Source organism: Salvia miltiorrhiza, chromosome 8, assembly GCF_028751815.1.
Source record: "Salvia miltiorrhiza cultivar Shanhuang (shh) chromosome 8, IMPLAD_Smil_shh, whole genome shotgun sequence".
Lineage (NCBI taxonomy): Eukaryota > Viridiplantae > Streptophyta > Magnoliopsida > Lamiales > Lamiaceae > Salvia > Salvia miltiorrhiza.
Genome location: NC_080394.1, coordinates 50,977,331 through 50,998,155, shown reverse-complemented (window position 1 = coordinate 50,998,155; position 20,825 = coordinate 50,977,331). Strand labels below are relative to the sequence as shown.

The following is a 20,825-nucleotide window of genomic DNA, read 5'->3' as shown; positions in this document are numbered from 1 at the left end:
CAGAGGTCAGAACCCTAAATTTGTTGTGCAGCAAAATTTGGCGCGGCGCTGCTGGCCGGAGGAATATAATTTTCAATTAACATAGAAAGTAAATAGCGATGGGGAAATTGATCAGATTGAAAATGGAGAAGAGGCTGAGGTCGAAAGGAAGGAGATGGTGGAGCCGATTTACGACAAGGACGTCGCGATGCTAGCCATCCAGGAGGACGCCATCGCTCCCAAGCTTCCTGTTAGGCCCACTCCCTCCGCCAACATGGCCTCTAACTCTCGCCGCTATGGACTCGAGACTGCTGATTATAATCAGATCTCCAAATTCCTCGAGCATGTCGGAAAGAAGCTCAAGAAAAAGATTTGCCAAGCAGTTTTTTCACGGCAAGGGCAATGAAGTAACTAAAGGCATATTTAATTTGTTGGGGAAAGCACAATGAAAGAGCTGGACATAAACCAAGTGCCCTCATCAGGAACAGAAGAAGAATGCATGGAAGAAGAAGAAGAAGATGGCGAGAGCCCGAAGGGAGGCCCGCCGGAGAAGAATGCAGTCTCGTCTTCTTGAAGAAAGCTTAAAAGAAAATCACACCTTAAACCCTGTATGCAATCATAAATCTTCAATTTTTTAGTTGTTAGAGAGACAAGAATAATATTGTATGTATTTTATGAAATACAAAGAGAGAAGGAAACTTTGGCAGAAATATTAAGCTTGAAGCCGAGGTAAGTTGAGGTCTGGTTTCAAAATTATAGAGCAATGTATTTTTCGTACTTGGGCTATTTGGGGGGTTATAGGCTAATATTTAATATATTTAATTTGAAACTATGAATTAAGGGTAAAATAGTAAATTTGTAATTATTTATTATTATTATTTTGATTGTGGGGTTATAGTGAGTAAAACTGTGGCTATGACTATGAATAGAATCACCCCCAAATCATACCCTCACCAGTTAGGTCATAATTAAATGAGGCTGTCCATAAACAATTAAAGCCCAACTGTCTCATTTCACAAAAACTGAAAGCCTGCTTTTGTACCATGAAAAGTGATTCTCTGTGTAGCTTTAATTATAAGATCTAGAAGTTTCTTCCAAAAAATAAAAAATATATGGAATTTAGATTTAGAATCATTCTTTCATAGTAAAATTTTGTGTAAAATCGTCTAATGAATCTTAACTCGTCAGTCAGCTCAAATATTTAGTATTCAAGTCCATATCAAACGACATATATATAATTAATTTTCTTTGTGTTTATAGATTGTGTATTTTTTTTCTCTTTTTCTTTTTAATTGAGACAGAGATTAAAATTTAACAAATTGGTTGGTTGGTGAAAATTACTCCATGTAATCGAATTTTTTGTCACTCGAATCCAATAGTGAATTCATTATTTAAAAATATTTATAAAAATAAAATAATTAATACTCCCTCCGTCCCGCTCTAAATGTCTCCTTACTTTTGGGCACGGAGATTAAGAAATGAGTATAAAGTAGATAAAGTGGGTATAAAATAGATAAAGTGCGTTGGTGAAAATTGTTTAAATATTAAGTATAGAGAGTGAGAGTGTATTGCCAAAAAAGGTATGAGACATTTGGAGCGGGACACCTCATTATGGAAAGTGAGACATTTGGAGTGGGACGGAGGGAGTAATATAATGATACACAATAAACATCTATTATTAAAAACTGAAATCTTATAGGGTTATTGGCTCTTAAATACACCAACTTTGGGGGTAGTTTGGTTTTGCACATGAACTTTGAAAGGTGTAAAATAATACATGAACTTTAATGTTGTTGCAATTTTATCACAAATTCAAATATTAGATATTCAAACTCTATAAAAATCTTACGATTTACGGATTTAGAGATGTCTTATACGATATCTTTTACAGATGTCCTATATGATGTATTTTTTTAAAACATCCGCTGAATACACGTCGATATTTCGACTTGCCACGTCATCTTTAATTTGAGAAAAAAATGAATTTATGACATCGTATAAGACATTTGTAAAAGATATCGTATAAGACATCTCTAAACTCGTAAATCGTAAGATTTTTATGGAGTTCAAATATCTAATATTTGAATTTGTGATAAAATTGCTACAACATTAAAGTTCATGTATTTTTTTACACCTTTTAAAGTTCATGTGCAAAACCAAACTAACCCCAAAGTTGGTGTATTTAGGCGCTAATAACCCAATCTTATATAATATATATAAATAGAAAAAAGGTATAAACCCTATATATAAGGAAGCATTAAAAAAATGAAATATAAACTAAAACATGTATGAAATTGTGAATGCAAAAAAAAAAAAAAAAACGTAAAAAATTTGTAACGTTACACCAAAAGTGATAGTTATTTAATTATTGCGTTGCGAATTATTTTGTAATATGTGTTCATTTTATAACATGGCACGTTTCTTGTATCCCTAATCTATAATAATTACTTAGTAAATCCCTTGTGGAATTTTACTTTTAAATACGTATTAATCCAGGGTCGGGGCTAACCTACGGAAGGCCCGGTGCGAAATTTAAAATCGGGCCCTTTTTATAGCTAAAAATGTATCAAAAATATAAAACAAAAAAATATATATTACCGAGCGATAGTTTTTATTATTATTATTATTATTATTATTATTATTATTATTATTATTATTATTATTATTATTATTATTATTATTATTATTTTATTACACAATAAGCATGTAAAAACTAAAACATTTACTTGAGAAGTGTTGCTCTCCTTGTAAATTTTGAAACAAAATCACTAATAACGCTTTGATAATTAATTTCACACGCCACTTAATGAAGGAAAAGAGCCCCAAAGCAATAAAAATGTAAAATTGTAACTCTCAAGAATCGAACCTACATCAACAAGATTCCACATAACTTGAAGAGAGCATCTTTTCACTGAACTAGTTAATAAAGTTATTTAATTTTCAATTATTTAAGTATATATAAATATATAGACCTATATATAATCGGGGGCCCTCAATTTTTCGGGACCCTGTGCGGTCGCCCACCCCGCACACCCACCCTCAGAACCGCCACTGTATTAATCTATATATTATATAAAAGAGCAGTAACGGCTATATTTTCCCGCCACCACTACCGCCAATATTTAAAAACCATAACTGACTGAATATTTGAAAAGCCTTACTTAAAATCGATTTGTTGGAGTTTAAATTCAAATCTTTTTCGAATTGTTGAAAATTAATCGGCAATATTTTTAAATTGTTAAAATTCATTGTATTTTGTCAGTTATTTATAGCAGCCACGATTTCATAACTCCAGTCTCCACTAAGCCACTATGCTTCTTTAGTTTATACTAATAGAAAAATAACTACAATCAACTACATCAATATTAAAGCCCAGATATGTGTTTTTAAGATTACCAATTATTGCATTTTATTGTGTAAGAATACTTATTGCATATTATTTCGTATTATATGTTGTGTAATATTGTATGGCATATAATATATAATTGTATAATATATTATTATTATTATTATTATTTTAGACTACACTTTGTTTCATATTATTGCTTATTATTTATTATTTTTTTATATATTATTACAAAGAATTGATTCAGTTCAATGGTTATGTGCATGTGATGTTGTATATAAGTATTTCTTATAATGTTTTTGTATAATATTATGATATATATGCTATTTATATAGTTATCATCAAATTGATAACGTATCATAATTGGTTTATCCCAATAAATTTTTATTGATTTTATTATACTTTTGTTTATTATATAAGATAAATAATAATTTTTTAAAATTTAAATTAAGTATATAATAAATTTATACTTTATTATTTAGTAATATATTTTCAAGTTACGAATTCAAATGTGTTTCTTATATCAAATATTTTTTATATATTTTTATTTATTAATTTATTCTATATTATATTTATAGTTTTAATATTAAATTACTAAAAACATTATAAGTTTTTGTAAATAAAACAAAATCTGTTGGGCCAAGAAAATAATTTAGCTGAATGATTTTTTTGATATGTTTTTTTTATAATTAAATATATTTATAACTTAATACTTGTATATTTTTAAATTAGAAAACCAAATATTGGTTAATTTTATTTATGTTTTTGGTACAAATACACTAAAATTCTTGAATACCATCAAAGTTTTATGAGTACCAAATCGTAAAATATATTTAAAGATTGGAACTCCAATTGTACTTTTGGTGAGAAACATTGATCATGCAAATGGATTGTGCAAAAAGAAATTCGATTCATGATAACAAGATTTAAATATCATGTTTTGGAAGCGCAAATTCCTATAGGAGATAATGCCAAAAAAAAAGATTATAAGAATGTCATTGACTCATGTTGATCTAAGATTGTCATTTAAATTTGAACTAGCTTTTGCACCCTGTGCAATGCACGAGAATACATTTTAAATTTTTATATTTATAAAAAATTAGTACTAATTAATTATCATACTTATAAATATAATAAACTATTAATTTTAACTGAATATATTTAGATTGAATATTGAAAAAATAAAAAATTAAAGAAAAATTCATAATTATAAAATTTGATATTATGAAAAGTAAAAAAAATAAGTTAAAAAATAAAAAAAGTACCAATATATTAGTGTAGATGGAGACAATTAATTTCCTTTAATTGTCATTTAAGCAATGACGATAAAAGTCAATATTAATCGGTCTCACATGTTAGTTTATTTTTGTCAAGACCAATTTCTACACTGTGCAATCGAGTGTACCGTACAATCGAATTGATTCGCACTCAGAATAGTATCATTTACACGGTTCGGGTCAGGATGTGGGTTCAGGTCAGGGTGCGGACCAGGGTTTGAGAGCAGGTGCAACCCGAATGTACGATACACTCGATTGTACCGAAGACCACCTCTTTCTACACATGACTAATTGTATGTTGTGCTATCAAGAATATAAAATTGGTGAGAACTTAAAATTCAATTTATTTTTACATTTATTTATTTAAAATATTATATAAGAATAACATCTGTCGTGCAACGCACAGGTGACAGGTGGGCGTATACTAGTAATTAACTAATACACCACACTGATAGCTAGGTAGCTACTATTCAATGTCGTACGTAGTCCTACCAAACTCATTTATACACACATGTACAACACAACATTTATTCATACACACACAAATATGAATAAGCAAATGAAGAGCATACACACACACACACACACACACATATATATATATATATATATATATATATATTGAACTAAATTTCGTCAAAGAAATAAAAATCAAGTAATGGAGAAGAGTGTGAAGGTGTGTGTAACTGGAGGTGCAGGTTACATTGCCTCTTTTCTCATCAAGCATCTCTTAGAGAGAGGCTACACTGTTCATGCCACTCTTCGAAGTTTGAGTATGTTTATTTATTTATTTTTTATTATTATTTTTTTAATTTTCAAATTTTTCTTTGATTAACAAAATACAATTACTAATCTTGTTAATGTAATTTTTGGTGGTTGCTTTGAAGACGATGCTTCAAAAGTGGGACTATTGAAAGGGCTTGATCATGCAGAAACAAGATTGAAATTGTTTGAAGGTGATATATATAATCCTACTGAATTTGCAGCTGCTATTCATGGCTGTGAGTTTGTGTTTCACGTAGCTACGCCAATGCAACACGAAGGCGGCAAGGTTTTAATCTAATTAATTAGATTTCGATTTTGTTGGACGTTATATGTTTTAGTTTTATGATTCTTGATTTAATCAATCTTTTTTGTGTAATTAATTAGTACAAGAGCACTAGTGAGGCGGCAGTGGCTGGGGTGAAGATCATAGCTGAAAGTTGCATCGAATCCAAGATGGTGAAGAGGCTCATCTACACCGCCTCTGTGATGGCGGCGTCGCCCTTGAAAAGCGACGCCTCCGGCTACGAGGATGCCATCGACGAGTCTTGTTGGACCCCTCTCAATCTCTTCTATGAAATGCACTCTGTATGTATAAAATTTTAAAATTAGTGGTGTGATATATTTGACTGAGATATAATATCATGTTTGACAGAATGCATTATATTATTAATTAGAATGTAATATTCCTTCCGTCCCACTTATCTTGAGCATATTTGCTTTGAGCATGAAAATTAAGAATAAAGGGTGAAGAGTGTAAAGTGGGTAGGGCCCACTTATTTTATGTGTGTAGAGAATGTAGAGACCGCATACTATTTTTGGAAAGTGCCATTATAAATGGGACAAAGTAAAAAAGGAAAGTATGCCAAGATAAGTGGGACGGAGGGAGTATGATGTATTAAGATTATATATAAAATTTTAGTTCCTAAAATATCCTTATAATTAAACTATTTTAGAGAAATTTAGTCAATAATAAATTATTGTCTATTACATACTGCCTCAGAGGTGGTATGCAGAATCATACAAATTTGTATAATTTCATCGGGCTTTTGAATTTATAAAGGATCATGTGTTTTGTACTACTTAAGATATTGGAGTGTTATAGTTATATTATATACCCTAATCACTCATATCATTTTTAATGTCCGGACAGGACTATATATACTCGAAGACATTAGCTGAGAAAGAGGTCTTGAGCTACAACGGCCTTGGGATCGAAGTGGTGAGCCTCGCCTGTGGGCTCGTCGGAGGCGAAACGATCCAATCTTTAGTCCCTGGAAGTATGAGAACCTTAATCTCACAAGCATTGAGTGATGAAACATTGTACAAAGGTTTGAGAGCATTGGAAGATTTGGATTCAAAGGTTCCAATTGCACACGTGCAAGATGTTATCGATGCACATATTTTTGCAATGGAGAATTCAAACATGAATGGCAGATTTCTTGTTGCTAGTGATTTCCTCAAATCAACTGAGATTGCTTCTTTTATTATGAAATATTATCCGGACATAATCATCCTCCCAGAGTAAGAGAATTTAGTTTTATCTAAAAATTTTATTAAATTTTATATGGTTTTTTGTTTAAATTATTATATATGTTATGAGTTTTAATTGATGATTGGATTTATTAGGTTGATTGAAGATACAGAGAGAGAAACAAAGTGGGGTTCAACAAAGCTGAATGCATTGGGATTTCACTACAAATTTGATGCTGGTCAGATTATATATGATAGCATTTCATGTGCCAAGAGACTGGGTGCAATATAATTTGAATGCATATCCGAGTTTCATGTAATCAACTTCTAATTAGAAGTTAAATTACAATCATAATACATTTATTGACTATGATAATATTCCAGACTGGGATCTGATAAAAAACAATTCTATATAAATAAAGAGCGATAATATTTGGCCATAATATGGGTGGCCATAATAGCTTTAAACTTAATGTATTTAAATATTTTGTTCAAAATAAAAATAGAATGTTGCTAGTTTTATTATTTAGTACACATTGTAATCTTTTTTTTTTTTGCATTTTTTTTGTATTTTTTTAAAATAAAAAAATTCTAAAAATAGCTACAATGTGTAAAAAAAAACTAACTAAATTCTATTTTTATTCTAAATATAAAAATTAAATACATAAATTTTATAATAATATTTTGTCATAATATGGCTAGCCATGACAGTATGATCAAACAGCTTTTCCCATAAATAAATTTTGTAACATGTTGCACAAATCTATTTTAAAATACACATTTTGTATACTATCTTGCAGTTCCAAATTATACACTCTCTTGGGTCATCATGGCTGTCCAAAAACAATTGAATTTGAAGCCCAACTGTCTCATTTCATCTTTCACAAAAATTGGAAACCTGCTTTTATGTCATGAATAGTGATTTTCGATCTTTTTAGCTCTAACTAGTGTATAACCCGTCGAAATTCGACGGGACTTTAAATTTTGATTTAAATTATTTATATTAATTTCAATTATATTCGTCAATTAAATGTTCATTTTTTGTTAGAATAATAAAAATACTCTTTAATATAAATTTTGTATAATTTTTTTATATTGACGGATAAAAATTAATTTAAGATCTCATATACCATATAAGCATCATCTCATCTCAACTCTATAAGACCAGAAGATCATCAAGAACTCGAAAGACAATAATTAACTTTTGAACGCCAAACTTTTGAGGATTATCTCGTCTGAACCCTGAAACAATATATCTGACTTTTATGCGTCAATCGTTTGAACATCACTATTTGATACTTTAAATATCATAAATTACTTCTAAACATTATTTTCATTAGGAGCTTGAAAGACCAGGACTGACTTGTGAGATTATACAATCTGAAGCTTATAAGATCATAACTAACTTTTAAATATCATCTTGTATGGAGCTTGAAAAACCATAACATGATTATGTGCATCATCTCATTTGGAGTTTAAAATACCATAACTAACTTCTAAGATCATAACTAACTTCTAAACATCATCTTGTATGGAGCTTGAAAAACCATAACTGAGTTATGTGCATCATCTCATTTGGAGCTTAAAATAGAATAACTGAGTTTCAAGCATCATTTCGTTTGGGGTTTGAAAGAATAAAATTGGCTAGTAAGCATCACCTTGTTTGAAATTTGAAAGACCATAACTAAGTTTTGAAAATCATCTCGTCTAAGGCTTAAAAAATTGATACGAGATTCAAAGTATATGATATCAATTTATTTAGTATTTCAATTGGTAAATTTTCATAAAAAATTCAATGTGTAATCTAATTTTTTAGAAAAAAATTGTGCAATATATCTTATTTTATGACCAAATTAAAATGAAGAAATAATTTATTTAATTACAAGTATTTATTTTTAAAAAATTAAAATTCAATAATTTTTATTTAACCAAATAAATTTGATCAACTTAAATTGACAAAGCAATTCAAATTATTCTAATCTCAATCATTCCACCAATTAACTGTGAGTTTTTGGTTTAGAAAGTAAGAGTATCCTTTTATATAGGTTTTATTTTGGTGAAATCTCATAAAAAATTAATGTGTGATGAGAAGATTTAGATAAATAAGAATTAATAAATGTGATTTTTTTTTGGAGAAATAGGATAGATAAAAATGCAAAAATACGGTGATGCTACATAGGAGTATTCCATTTTTTAATTATATATGTGATGATATTAATATTATTATCGTCCCAAACTCATATATATACACATATATATATATATATATATATATGTGTGTGTGTGTGTGTGTGTGTAATATCAATTAATTTCTTGAATTTATTTAAATTTATAAAATATGTATATAAATAAATAAAATACATAAATCAATAATTGGTTAATAATCTCGACAAAATTTACACGAATAATCATCTCGTTGGTAACTCCAAAATATCTCTATCCTTAAAAACTTTTGGATTGAATGCAGTATGCAATATATATTGTAATTTTTTTCTTTTCATTATATAAATTTTTATTATTGTAATTTTTTTATTTTTTCAATATGCATTTCAAATATATTAAGTTAAAACTATTTTTTTTAATTATATTTATAAATATGACAATTGAGTTGATATCAATTTTATATAAATATAAAAATTTAAGAGACGAGAGCAGCGCTCTACTGTTCATCCATCTTTTTCATTCGCAATCTGCACTGTTCATCTCTGACTTGACGAGAGCAGCGCCTCCAGCAGCTCCTCCACAGCGCCTCCATCAAGATCGACGTGCCGGAGAGGCTGGAGAGAGATCCAGCAGCAGTAGTGGAAGAGTCGAGATTCATCGCCGATCCGCTCGCCGATCCAGCAGCAGTCGCCGCTCCGCCTCATCGCCGAGAGAGCTCGCCGTTCAGCATCTTCGCCGGTTGGACCGAGCAGCAGCAGATGGGGCAGCCGCGCACCATCCTGAGAAGCGACGTACGGACGACGGGCTGCTCCTGAGCGAGGCGGCTGCGCACCTCCTTGAGCTCCGCCGCCAACGAGCATCAGCGCCGACCCTAGCCGCCACCGGACTGGATCATCATCCTGCTGCTCCGGCAGCCTCGCCGGCCGGAGCTCATGATAAGGGAGCTTCAAGAACTCCTCCATCAAGCTTTAACTCCATGACTCATTCGGCTACTCGGGCCACCTCATCAGCCGGAACTCAAGATAAGGGATTCCTAAATCTCCCATCTGTTTCTGCGAATTTTGAACACCCTAAACATTCATCTTCTTCTGCTCGATCTATATCTGTCACGGTTGGTAACAGCGCGGTGAAGACTACAGAGGCCCAGGATGCCGCTGGGAAGACATCGGCCACAAAACCTTGTGATGCCGATTGCACGGCAGTTGATATGAATTCTGTAAATCCTAGCGTGGCCGATAACGCTAGGATTTCTTATGCCAGTGCTACTGTTAAGCGGCCCGTTAAACGGCAAGATTTAGCTGCTCATGTTTTTCATGATTTGCGTCTAACAAAGGAAGGAGATCAATTCTCTCTCAAAATTCCTAAGGCTTTATATTTAAAGGAGGTCCAAGCTTTTGAGCATGCACTAACAGGACGACTTCTGCTGGGGAAAGGCGATAAGCCACGTTCAACTATGGAGTTGAAATCGGAGCTTCAACAGATTTGGGGTATAAATTCTGACTGGCAACTGATTCCGCTGGGAAAGGGATTTTACACGCTCCGTTTTACTACAGCAACTGATAAAAGCTACGGCAAAGGCAAAGGTGATCTGGGAGTTGTCAAAGGGTCTTCTTCGGCTCCGAGAGTGGACTCGCAACTTTGATCCATTCAAAGAAAACTCTCACTTGGCTAATGTTTGGGTGCGAATTCATTATCTTCCTATCGAGTATTGGAATCCACAAATTATCTCTGGAATTGGTCGTTACTTGGGCCATCCTCTAAAGATCGATGGTGCTTCGGCAGGTAGAGATTTTGGACATTTCGCCCGTATTCTTGTTGAAATAGATATGTCTCACCCTCTTCCTAATACTCTTCTTATTGATATGGAGGATTTTTCTTTTCATATTGAGTTTGTTTTCGAAAATCTCCCTCTTTATTGTGGTCGTTGCAAGATTACGGGACACTCCCCCGATAGATGCCGCAAGTCGAAGTTTGGGGGGATGAGTGAGCAGAATGACACTGTCAATGACAAGGCTAACAATGGGCCGCATTGGCAGGCGGCGATTACCTCAAATGAACAGGCTGCAAATATGCAGGAGGCTGCCACTTTGAAGAAGCAGCAGCAGGTTGCTCCGACGGAATCGGCAGCTAAACCTGCTGCGGCTTGGTCAAAGATTGCCGAACAGGCGATAAAAAAACAGATTGTTGTTCCGGTTCTTCAGAAAGAGGCGGTCGAGACACGAAATGCATTTCAGGCTCTGGACTTGGAGAATAATGCGGAGACTTGTTTGGATACGGGCGTGGATCCTATTTCTGGACCGTCTTTCGGGGTTCATTTATCTGAGCCGGATTTGTTGGACAAAATACTGGTTCCGATTCAGGGGAATAAAGATGTGATTAAAGATAGTGACTTGGTCATTAACGAGGAGGACTCTGATGTGGAGGAAACTTTGGAAATGGAGGCTCCGGATGGCACGGGTTTGAACAAACCGATTATTGACGAAACTGCTGTTGCTCTCGAACATGACCCAACTTTGGACAAAAGCGGGGGTGTTTCGCATGAAGGTAACAAGGATTTGTCCGCTCTTGGGCCGGACAATATTACTAGTCGCATTAGTCGGTTAGAGGAGCAGGTTAGTCAGGGGATGCAATTACTCTCGGACAAGACGACCAAGCGGGGACGTGGCCGTCCAAAGGGCACGGGAAAGGGAATGGGAAGTGAGCCCATGCAAGCAGTTCCGGAAGGTAGCATAAAAGGTCGCCTCAGGAGTGCGGGGGAAATGAGCTACAATCCGAGGAACTTTGTGGTTGATTATAGCAATAGTGATAGCATGAATGCAATGAATAACATAGTTCATAGACGTTGGTCAGATGAGATGGACGACTATCCTGATTTATGGGATCGCTAGTGTCTTCAGGTTTCTTTGTTTAACGATCTCTTTTCGAGTTTCGTGCCCTTAGTCTGCGTTTTGTGCTCTCAAGGGATTCTTTTTACTTTTTCTTTTATAAAAAACCTCTATTTAATAAATATAAAAATTTAAAGTTTCCCGTGCATTGCACGGTGTGCAAATGCTAGTATTACTTTAAACCTCAAATTATTTTTACACTATCAATTATATCCTTAATTATAATTTTTTTTTCAAACCTTGAATTATTAAGTTTGTATCATTGCACCACTTGTCTATTTTCAAACCTTAAGATAGATAATCTAATGTATTCATGAAGATTGAGCCTTTTATTTAGGTTGTGAATTGATGAAGTTTAGTAAAAATTCAATGTGGGATATGTGAAAACAAATGTAAAAATATCATAAAGTGTAGAATTGAGAGTGAAACAATACTAAATTGTGAAAGTGCCACTTGTGATAGAGAATAGTGAAGAACTATTCAATATGTAGCTTTTTTATATAATCAATAGATTATTTATTTAAAATACATCTAAGCATCATTTTATTTATTTTAGGGAAAATTGCACCTAAATACACAAACTTTGCCGAAAATCCAAATTTAACGCAAACTTAGGATTTTACATTTTAATACACCAATTTAATAAGTTGTTCAATTTTGACACATTTTTCAATTCCGGCGACCGGCATTCTGACGTGGACGCCGGAATGCCACATCATCACCACGTCACACACACACACACACTCCACTCTCTCTCTCTCTCACACCCCACTCTATCTCTCTCTCTCTCTCTATACACGTTTCATGAATGGTGACTGTTCATGGGGACTGTTCATGAATGGTGACTGTTCATCGGGAAAAAGGAATCATCTAAGGCCGCTGTTCTTCTTTCATTCTCCGGCAAAAATCCGGCCGATTTCGCAGCATCCCAAGCTACCGCGACGCCTGCACATCTCGAAATCAAGTCGGACATCTTTTTATCCGGCTGTTGGGATTTTCCACGCAAATGAAGGGAGGGCTCCGAAAACCCCCGATTCAAAACTCAGGGAGCAATCGTCCGATCAAATCACCCCTACTGCTGTTATCGCCGCTTCCAGATTCATCACCCGCCACTGAATCAATCGCCGCCGTAGTGCTTTAGCATTGGAGTTCGTCTCCGTCGGCACCATGTTCTGGATCCCCTAATTCCATCGTCGAATCGGCTAGAATAACCTCTGAATCGAAGACCCACGAAATCAGGGAGGGGACGCATCTTTTCCGGTAGGGTTCTGTGATTTTCCAAGGACATCAAGGCTTCTCTCTCAGATCCGATTGGGAACAACCACCGCTGCGGCCTTTCCTCGGTTCCGCCGCACTTATTTTCCATCGCCACCAGCACGGCCTCTTTTGGCAACAACCGTCGCCGTCGCCTAATCCAGCAGCGTCGCAGTCCAAGTCGTGGTTGACGGCGGGAGGCTGGGCTCGGCGGCGGTGGTGCGACGCGGTTCTGGGGAGGGGGAGGGTCCGACGGGGGGAGGGGGGGAGGTGACGTGTAGAGAGTGAGAGAGAGTGGGTGTGTGACGTGGCTGAGACATTGGCATTCCGGCGTCCACGTCAGAATGCCGGTCGCCGGAATTGAAAAATGTGTCAAAATTGAACAACTTATTAAATTGGTGTATTAAAATGTAAAATCCTAAGTTTGCATTAAATTTGGATTTTTGGCAAAGTTTGTGTATTTTGGTGCAATTTTCCCTTTATTTTATATGACCAAATTCGGCAATGGAAATTTATTTGAATTTATTTTTATTTTTTAATGGCGAAGTTCAATAAAGATCAATGCAGAAATGACAAAATATCAATGTGGGAACAATGATAAGCTAATATATGAATAAATATTAAGCCTTTTATTAAGATATATCATTGTGAGATTAATGTGAGAATGAAGTTTATTTCAAATTATTTTACATGATCAAAATTAAATTGAAGAAATTATTAATTTCGTATATATCTTAGTATCATTTTCTTTATTTATATGACAAAATTAAATTGAATAACTTATTTATTTAAAATACATTTAAGTATTATTTTTTTATACGACCAAGTTCATTTGAATAACCTATTTATTTCGAGAATATCTATACTTTTATTTAGGTTTCCAAATATTGAAATCTAATTATAATTTTCTTAGACTTGAATTATGAAGTTTAGTATAAATCTAATATGAAAAACTATTGTGAGATTAATGTGAGAATGAAGTTTATTTCAAATTATTTTACATGATCAAAATTAAATTGAAGAAATTATTAATTTCGTATATATCTTAGTATCATTTTCTTTATTTATATGACAAAATTAAATTGAATAACTTATTTATTTAAAATACATTTAAGTATTGTTTTTTTATACGACCAAATTCATTTGAATAACCAATTTATTTCGAGAATATCTATACTTTTATTTAGGTTTCCAAATATTGAAATCTAATTATAATTTTCTTAGACTCGAATTATGAAGTTTAGTATAAATCTAATATGAAAAACTGTTGTGAGATTAATGTGAGAATGAAGTTTATTTCAAATTATTTTACATGATCAAAATTAAATTGAAGAAATTATTAATTTCGTATATATCTTAGTATCATTTTCTTTATTTATATGACAAAATTAAATTGAATAACTTATTTTTGACAAAATTAATTTGAATAACCTATTTATTTCGAGAATATCTATACTTTTAGGTATCCAAATATTGAAATCTAATTATAATTTTCTTAGACTCGAATTATGAAGTTTAGTATAAATCTAATATGAAAAACTATTGCAATTATAAAAAAAAATATGGAATACTATTTATTTGAAATACATATCATAAATATTTCTTTAAATTTTATAGAATATCAATGTGAGAAAGATAGATGGACTAATGTATTCATGGAGATTGACCCTTTTATTAAGGTTATGATTGATGAAGTTTAGTATAAATTCAATGTGGGATAGATGAAAGCAAATGTATAAATGTCATATGGTGTAGAATTGGGAGTCACTCTCCATGAATACATTCCCAATTCTACACCATATGACATTTATACATTTGTTTTCATCTATCCCCCATTGAATTTATACTAAACTTCATCAATCATAACCTTAATAAAAGGGTCAATCTCCATGAATACATTAGCCCATCTATCTGTCCCACAAGTGCCACATAGGATAGAGAATAGTGGAGAGTTCTCTAATCTGTAGATAATTGATATAGTACATAGATAAATAACAAAATATAAAAAATCAAATTTAATGTACATATTTGGATATTATACAATTGATTAAACCCATTTTGAATTTATAAATCCATCCCCGTTTTCGTTTGAAAATTAATAAAGAATTATTTACTATACATTTTGATTGAGGACCAATTTATAGTAATACCCACTACTACTCATACTTATTTAAGTTATTGAAATATATAGATAATTAAATATAATTTGTTACCTTAACTGATCATCCGTCTCAACAAAAACTCGAAAGATGATAGGCTAATATATGAATGAAGATTATACCTTTTATTTAGATATATCTTTATGAGATTAGTGGGGGAGTGAAGTTTATGTCAAATTATTTTACTTGATCAAAATTAAATTGAAGAAATTATTTATTTTGTATATATCTTAGTATCATTTTCTTTATTTATATGACCAAATTAAATTGAATAACTTATTTATTTAAAATACATTTAAGTATTATTTTTTTATACGATCAAATTCATTTGAATAATCTATTTATTTCGAGAATATCTATACTTTTATTTAGGTTTCCAAATATGAAATCTAATTATAATTTTCTTAGACTCGAATTATGAAGTTTAGTATAAATCTAATATGAAAAACTATTGCAACTATAAAAAAAATATGGAATACTATTTATTTGAAATACATATCATAAGTATTTCTTTATCAAGGTTTTCCCATAATTAAATTTTATAGAATATCAATTTGGAAAGATAGATGAGCTAATATATTCATGCAGGCTGACCCTTTTATTTAGGTTATGAATTGATTCAGTTTAGTATAAATTCAATGTGAGATAGATGAAAACAAATGTATAAATGTCATATGGTGTAGAATTGGGAGTGAAACAAATATAAATTGTGTGAGTGCCACATAGGATAAAGAATAGTTGAGACCTCTCAGTATGTAGATAATTGATATAGTACATAGATAATTAACAAAATATAAAAAATCAAATTTAAGGTACATATTTGGATATTATACAATTGATTAAACTCATTTTGAATTTATAAATCCACACCTGTATGATCAAATTAAATTGAATAACCTATTTATTTAAAATATATTCAAGTATCATTTTATTATTTTATATATCCAAATTCAATTGAATGTGGAAAACTATTGCAATTATAAAAAAATATATATGAAAAACTATGTGCTTGAAATAACATAATTTAAGTATGTCTTTATCTAGATCTTCAGTGATTAAGTTCAATTGAATATTAATGTGAGAATGATGAAAGCTAAAATATGAATGAAAATTAAGCTTTTTATTTAGGTTATGAGTTTAATGTGAAAATGAGGATAATTTCAAATTATATACATGATCAAATTAAGGGGGTGTATTCGTTTCGGATTTTTATAGATTTTAAAAGTCCGTGGATTTTAAAAGTTTATAGAATTCTGACAGATTTCTCATGATTTTGAATGAATTCTTGATAGGATTTTTAATGAATTCGCGGGAATTTGACGTGATATTTTCGGATTTGAATTCCACAAATTCAGCGAGCGCTGGGCACCCACGGGCGATAAAAACGAAGCCAGCGGCCGCTAGCATGCCACGACCGTTGGATACCCAGCGAGCGCTGGCTTCTTCTGACAAAACACCAATAGCTTTTGTAGTATTGTGGAACGAATTGGTTCTGATAGAATGCCAATTGCTTGTATTTCTCTCTCTTGAAACATCCATTATATCTTAATTCTGCAACAGGTACCGCGAGCATGTTGTGTGGACTGATAGGGCTCTAAATTTGAAATTGTCGAGAAAAGGAATCTTAACGCGGATCTATGCTCCCATGGTAAACCTTTCAACATTATCTGTTCCGATGAATTAGCTGTCCCACCATTATCTTCCCCATTAATTGATGAAGATGCCCAGATTGAAACATGATCTCTCCTGCACGATTGCTGCTTTTTTCTTTCTGTAAGATGAGGAGGATGCATATTGTCCTCGTTGGTGTGAGGCGTACGAGTAGGGAAAGATTTGAGCAAGCATTTCAGTTGCGGAGCCAGCGGCAAACCCAGCGCGCGCTGCATGCCAGCGACCGCTGGCTTAGTCAGGCTCCAGCGCTGGGCACCCACGGCCGCTGGCTTTTTTGCCGCGGGCGCTGGAACCCAGCGAGCGCGTGATTTTGGCAGATTTGTGAATTCTCGTGGTGTTTGGTCGGATTTGGTGATGCCTATTTTTTGAACGAAATCAATGAAAGTCATTCCAACTTAAAAGTCGGTAGATTAACGAATACACCCGGATTTTAAAAGACATTTAAAAGTCTTGAACTAATACACCCGGATTTTAAAAGACTTTTAAAAGTCTTGAACTAATACACCCGGATTTTAAAAGTCTGCAGAAATCTATAAAAATTCGGAACGAATACACCCCCCTAAATTGAAGAACTTATTTATTTAATATATATGACCAAATTAAATTAAATTACTTATTTATTTAAAATATATCTAACGATCATTTTATTTACTTTAACCAAGTTCAGTTTAAGAACCTATTTATTTCAAAAACATCTATACTTTTAATTAGGTTTGCAAATATTGAAATTTAATTTCGACTTTTTATATTTTGAATTATGAAGTTTATTATAAATTTAATGTGAAAATCTATTGCAGTTATAAAAATATGTGGAAAACTATTTATTTGAAATACATATTATAAGTGTTTCTTTATCTATATTTTTCAATGATGAAATATAATATCAATGTGGAAAAAATAGATGGCCTAATGTCTACATGAAGATTGAGCCTTTTATATAGATTATGAATTGATGAAGTTTAGGATAATTTCAATGTGGGATGGATGAGTAAAAATGCCATATAATATAGAATTGAGAATGATCAAAATACTCACTTGTGGGAGTGCCACATAGGATAGAGAATGAAGGAGATGTCTTCAATATGTATTCTATTTAATAATAGATAGATTAGGCTGTGTTCTTTTAATTGATAAAATTATTATGAAAAAAATAAGAAATAATAATTTTTTTTTAAAATTCTCTCTTTTTTCTCCTCATTTTATACAAAAGAAAATTTCTTCATTTCTCATTCATCATTTTCACTTGAAGAAGGGATAATATTATCACGCTAAAAACAGAGGGATAATATTATCCCTTCTTGGAGTAAAAAAATTGAATGAGAAATGGTGAAATTCTTTTTTTATAAAAAATGAGGAAAAAGAAACACAAAATTTAAAGAGAGAAATGCTATCCCTCTTTTTTCCTATGATAAATTTATTAATTAATAGAAATATTCGTCACAGAAATTTATTACTCCCACCGTCCCGCTATTTATGGCTCATTACTTTTCGGCACGGAGATTAAGGAGAAGAAAATTAAGTAAAAAGAGGTGTGGTTCACATGTGTTTAGTAATGAGTTAATAATTCAAACTGATTCAACAAATTAGATACACATTCATTCAACGAAACCAAAACCAATCGAACTAATCTTGGCTAAAAAAAAAAGCAATCGAACCAGTCAATCAAAAATTTCAGGAACAAAGAATGAAATCAATCAAAATTTTCAGAAACAAAACCAATCGAACTCAAACAAATCAAACAAAATTGGAGAAATCTCAGGAACAGAGAATGAAATTGGGAGAGATCGAAAATTTTAAAACGAAAACAAATCAAACAAATCAAGCAATTGGAGAAATCTCAATAACAAATCAATCGAAAATTTCAATCAAACTTAGAGAAATCTTAAGAACATATCTGGATCATCTTCTCGCTCAAGCCACCGCCGCTTGCACTCTGTCGCGCCGCGCCGTGCCGCTGCTAGGGTTACACCCAAAGGGGTGGACGATAGATAGACGCAGTCGGAGTGGGCTTTTGGCGCGAATCGCGGCGGATCGCCTCGAGCCTCTGTAACGTCTTCTCGCTCAAGCCATCGTCGCTCGGACTCAGCCGCGCCCCGCCGCTGCTAGGGTTTCACTTAGATGGGGTGGCTGGAGTGGAATTTCGGCACGAATCGAGGCGGATCACCTCGAGCTTCTCCTCGCACAAATTGACACAACTAGAGTGGGTTCTTCGGCGGTGGGGTGGTGGAGAGAGGGGCGAGATGGAGAAGGCGGCAAGGCCGATGAGAGACGACGTGAGTGGAGGCGGCGGCGGGCCAGCGATGGAGACTAGTGCTTTGAGAGAGATATGATTGCAGTGTGGGAGAGAGAGTTTCGGATGTGAAATGATTTTAGGTGGTGTAATTAGGGGCTTATTAATTTGTTAATTGACCCCTAATTCTTTTCCAAAATAGAAACGAGTCATTATGGGTGGGACAACCCAAAAAGGAATAATTATAATATAATGATTCACAAAGTGCAATTATAAATTTATTATTTTAATAATATTTATAAAAATAAAATAATTATAATATAATGATTCATTATAAATATCTATATAATATATAAAAGATGAGTTTTTCACTCCATCTTTTCCCTCTCTCTTCTTCCATCAATTTTTCATTCTTTTTTTCTTTTAGTTTTTCATAATTTAATTCTTTTGTAAATATTGTCAAATTTAATTCATGATTTTTTTTCAATATGCATCTTAAATTTAGTACTATTGTATAAAAACATCAAAAATAAATTTAAAAGGGATTATAGCCAAAAAATACACGAACTTTGATAAAAGTTGCAATTTTCACCTGAACTTTCAAATTTGCCAAAATATACCTGAACTTATATTTTTTGTTGTAAATATACCTGAACTTATATTTTTTGTTATAAATTTCACCTCGACGGAGTTCAATCATTGCAAGTTCAGGTGAAATTTACAACAAAAAATATAAGTTCAGGTATATTTTGGCTAATTTGAAAGTTCAGGTGAAAATTGCAACTTTTATCAAAGTTCGTGTATTTTTTGGCTATAATCCCAATTTAAAATGAATAAGTTATGAAAATTTTAAAATATTTTATTTTCTCTCTTTTCATTAAATATTTTATTTTCTCTCTTTCATTAAAATTTTATAACTTTTTATTTATGTTTGTATATGAAAATATTTATTATGACGTGTAACTCTATAATAATAATGTGTAAATGCTAATTTTTGTTATTGAATAATTTTTATTACACTTTATACAAAGTTGTTAATATAATTTTTAAATTCAAGATTTTATTGTATACTTGACGTGAATTATTTTTATTTAATTTTAAAATATATTTTACATTTATTTATATTTATTTAAATATATCATTAATTTCGATGTTCGTCGTGCATCGCACGAATGGACATTCTAGTTTATTACTAAAAACTAATTTTTTTAAGAATATATATATAAGAAGAAGATCAAATGAGAATAGACAAATGTAGTGAGAAATAAAAATAAATCTGTAACAATTAGATTTTTAAAATCTTATAGCTCATATTTATCCGGGAGAGAGCGAAATTTTTTATCAATTTGTTGAATACTATTATTCAGTCATTACAAACAGCTTATGCAATACTATATAGAAGCTAGTTCATTATTATTATCTATCACGAAAAATAGCTTTCTGACATTAACATAACCCTTATTCTCTCACTGTATAAAATATAGTTATGAAATAATGACGTTGATATTCAATTGTTGACTACAAAAACAAAAATTAAATATTGAAAAATAAGTATAATCCCTATAATAAGCACTAATTAATAATTAATAAACTAAAACATATGAAATTATGACTAAAAACTAAAAA

The 20,825-nt window shown here is 32.1% G+C and overlaps 1 protein-coding gene across 1 annotated transcript; it reads left to right on the top strand.

The window, feature by feature from the left end:
- The first annotated feature begins 5,135 nt into the window (after positions 1 to 5,135).
- Positions 5,136 to 7,366, top strand: LOC130998904 (noscapine synthase SDR1-like). Its single transcript, XM_057924343.1, has 5 exons — positions 5,136 to 5,375; positions 5,490 to 5,653; positions 5,752 to 5,952; positions 6,518 to 6,888; positions 6,994 to 7,366. Exons 1-5 carry the CDS (start codon positions 5,261 to 5,263, stop codon positions 7,127 to 7,129), a joined length of 987 nt encoding a protein of 328 aa, XP_057780326.1. The 5' UTR covers positions 5,136 to 5,260; the 3' UTR covers positions 7,130 to 7,366.
- Positions 7,367 to 20,825: the final 13,459 nt, after the last annotated feature.

Coding starts and splice junctions, on each gene's coding strand:
- LOC130998904 (XM_057924343.1), top strand. CDS start 5,261: ATGGAGAAGAGTGTGAAGGTGTGTGTAACTGGAGGTGCAGGTTACATT. Junction 5,654..5,751: donor TGCAACACGAAGGCGGCAAG/GTTTTAATCTAA, acceptor GTAATTAATTAG/TACAAGAGCACTAGTGAGGC. Junction 6,889..6,993: donor GACATAATCATCCTCCCAGA/GTAAGAGAATTT, acceptor TGGATTTATTAG/GTTGATTGAAGATACAGAGA.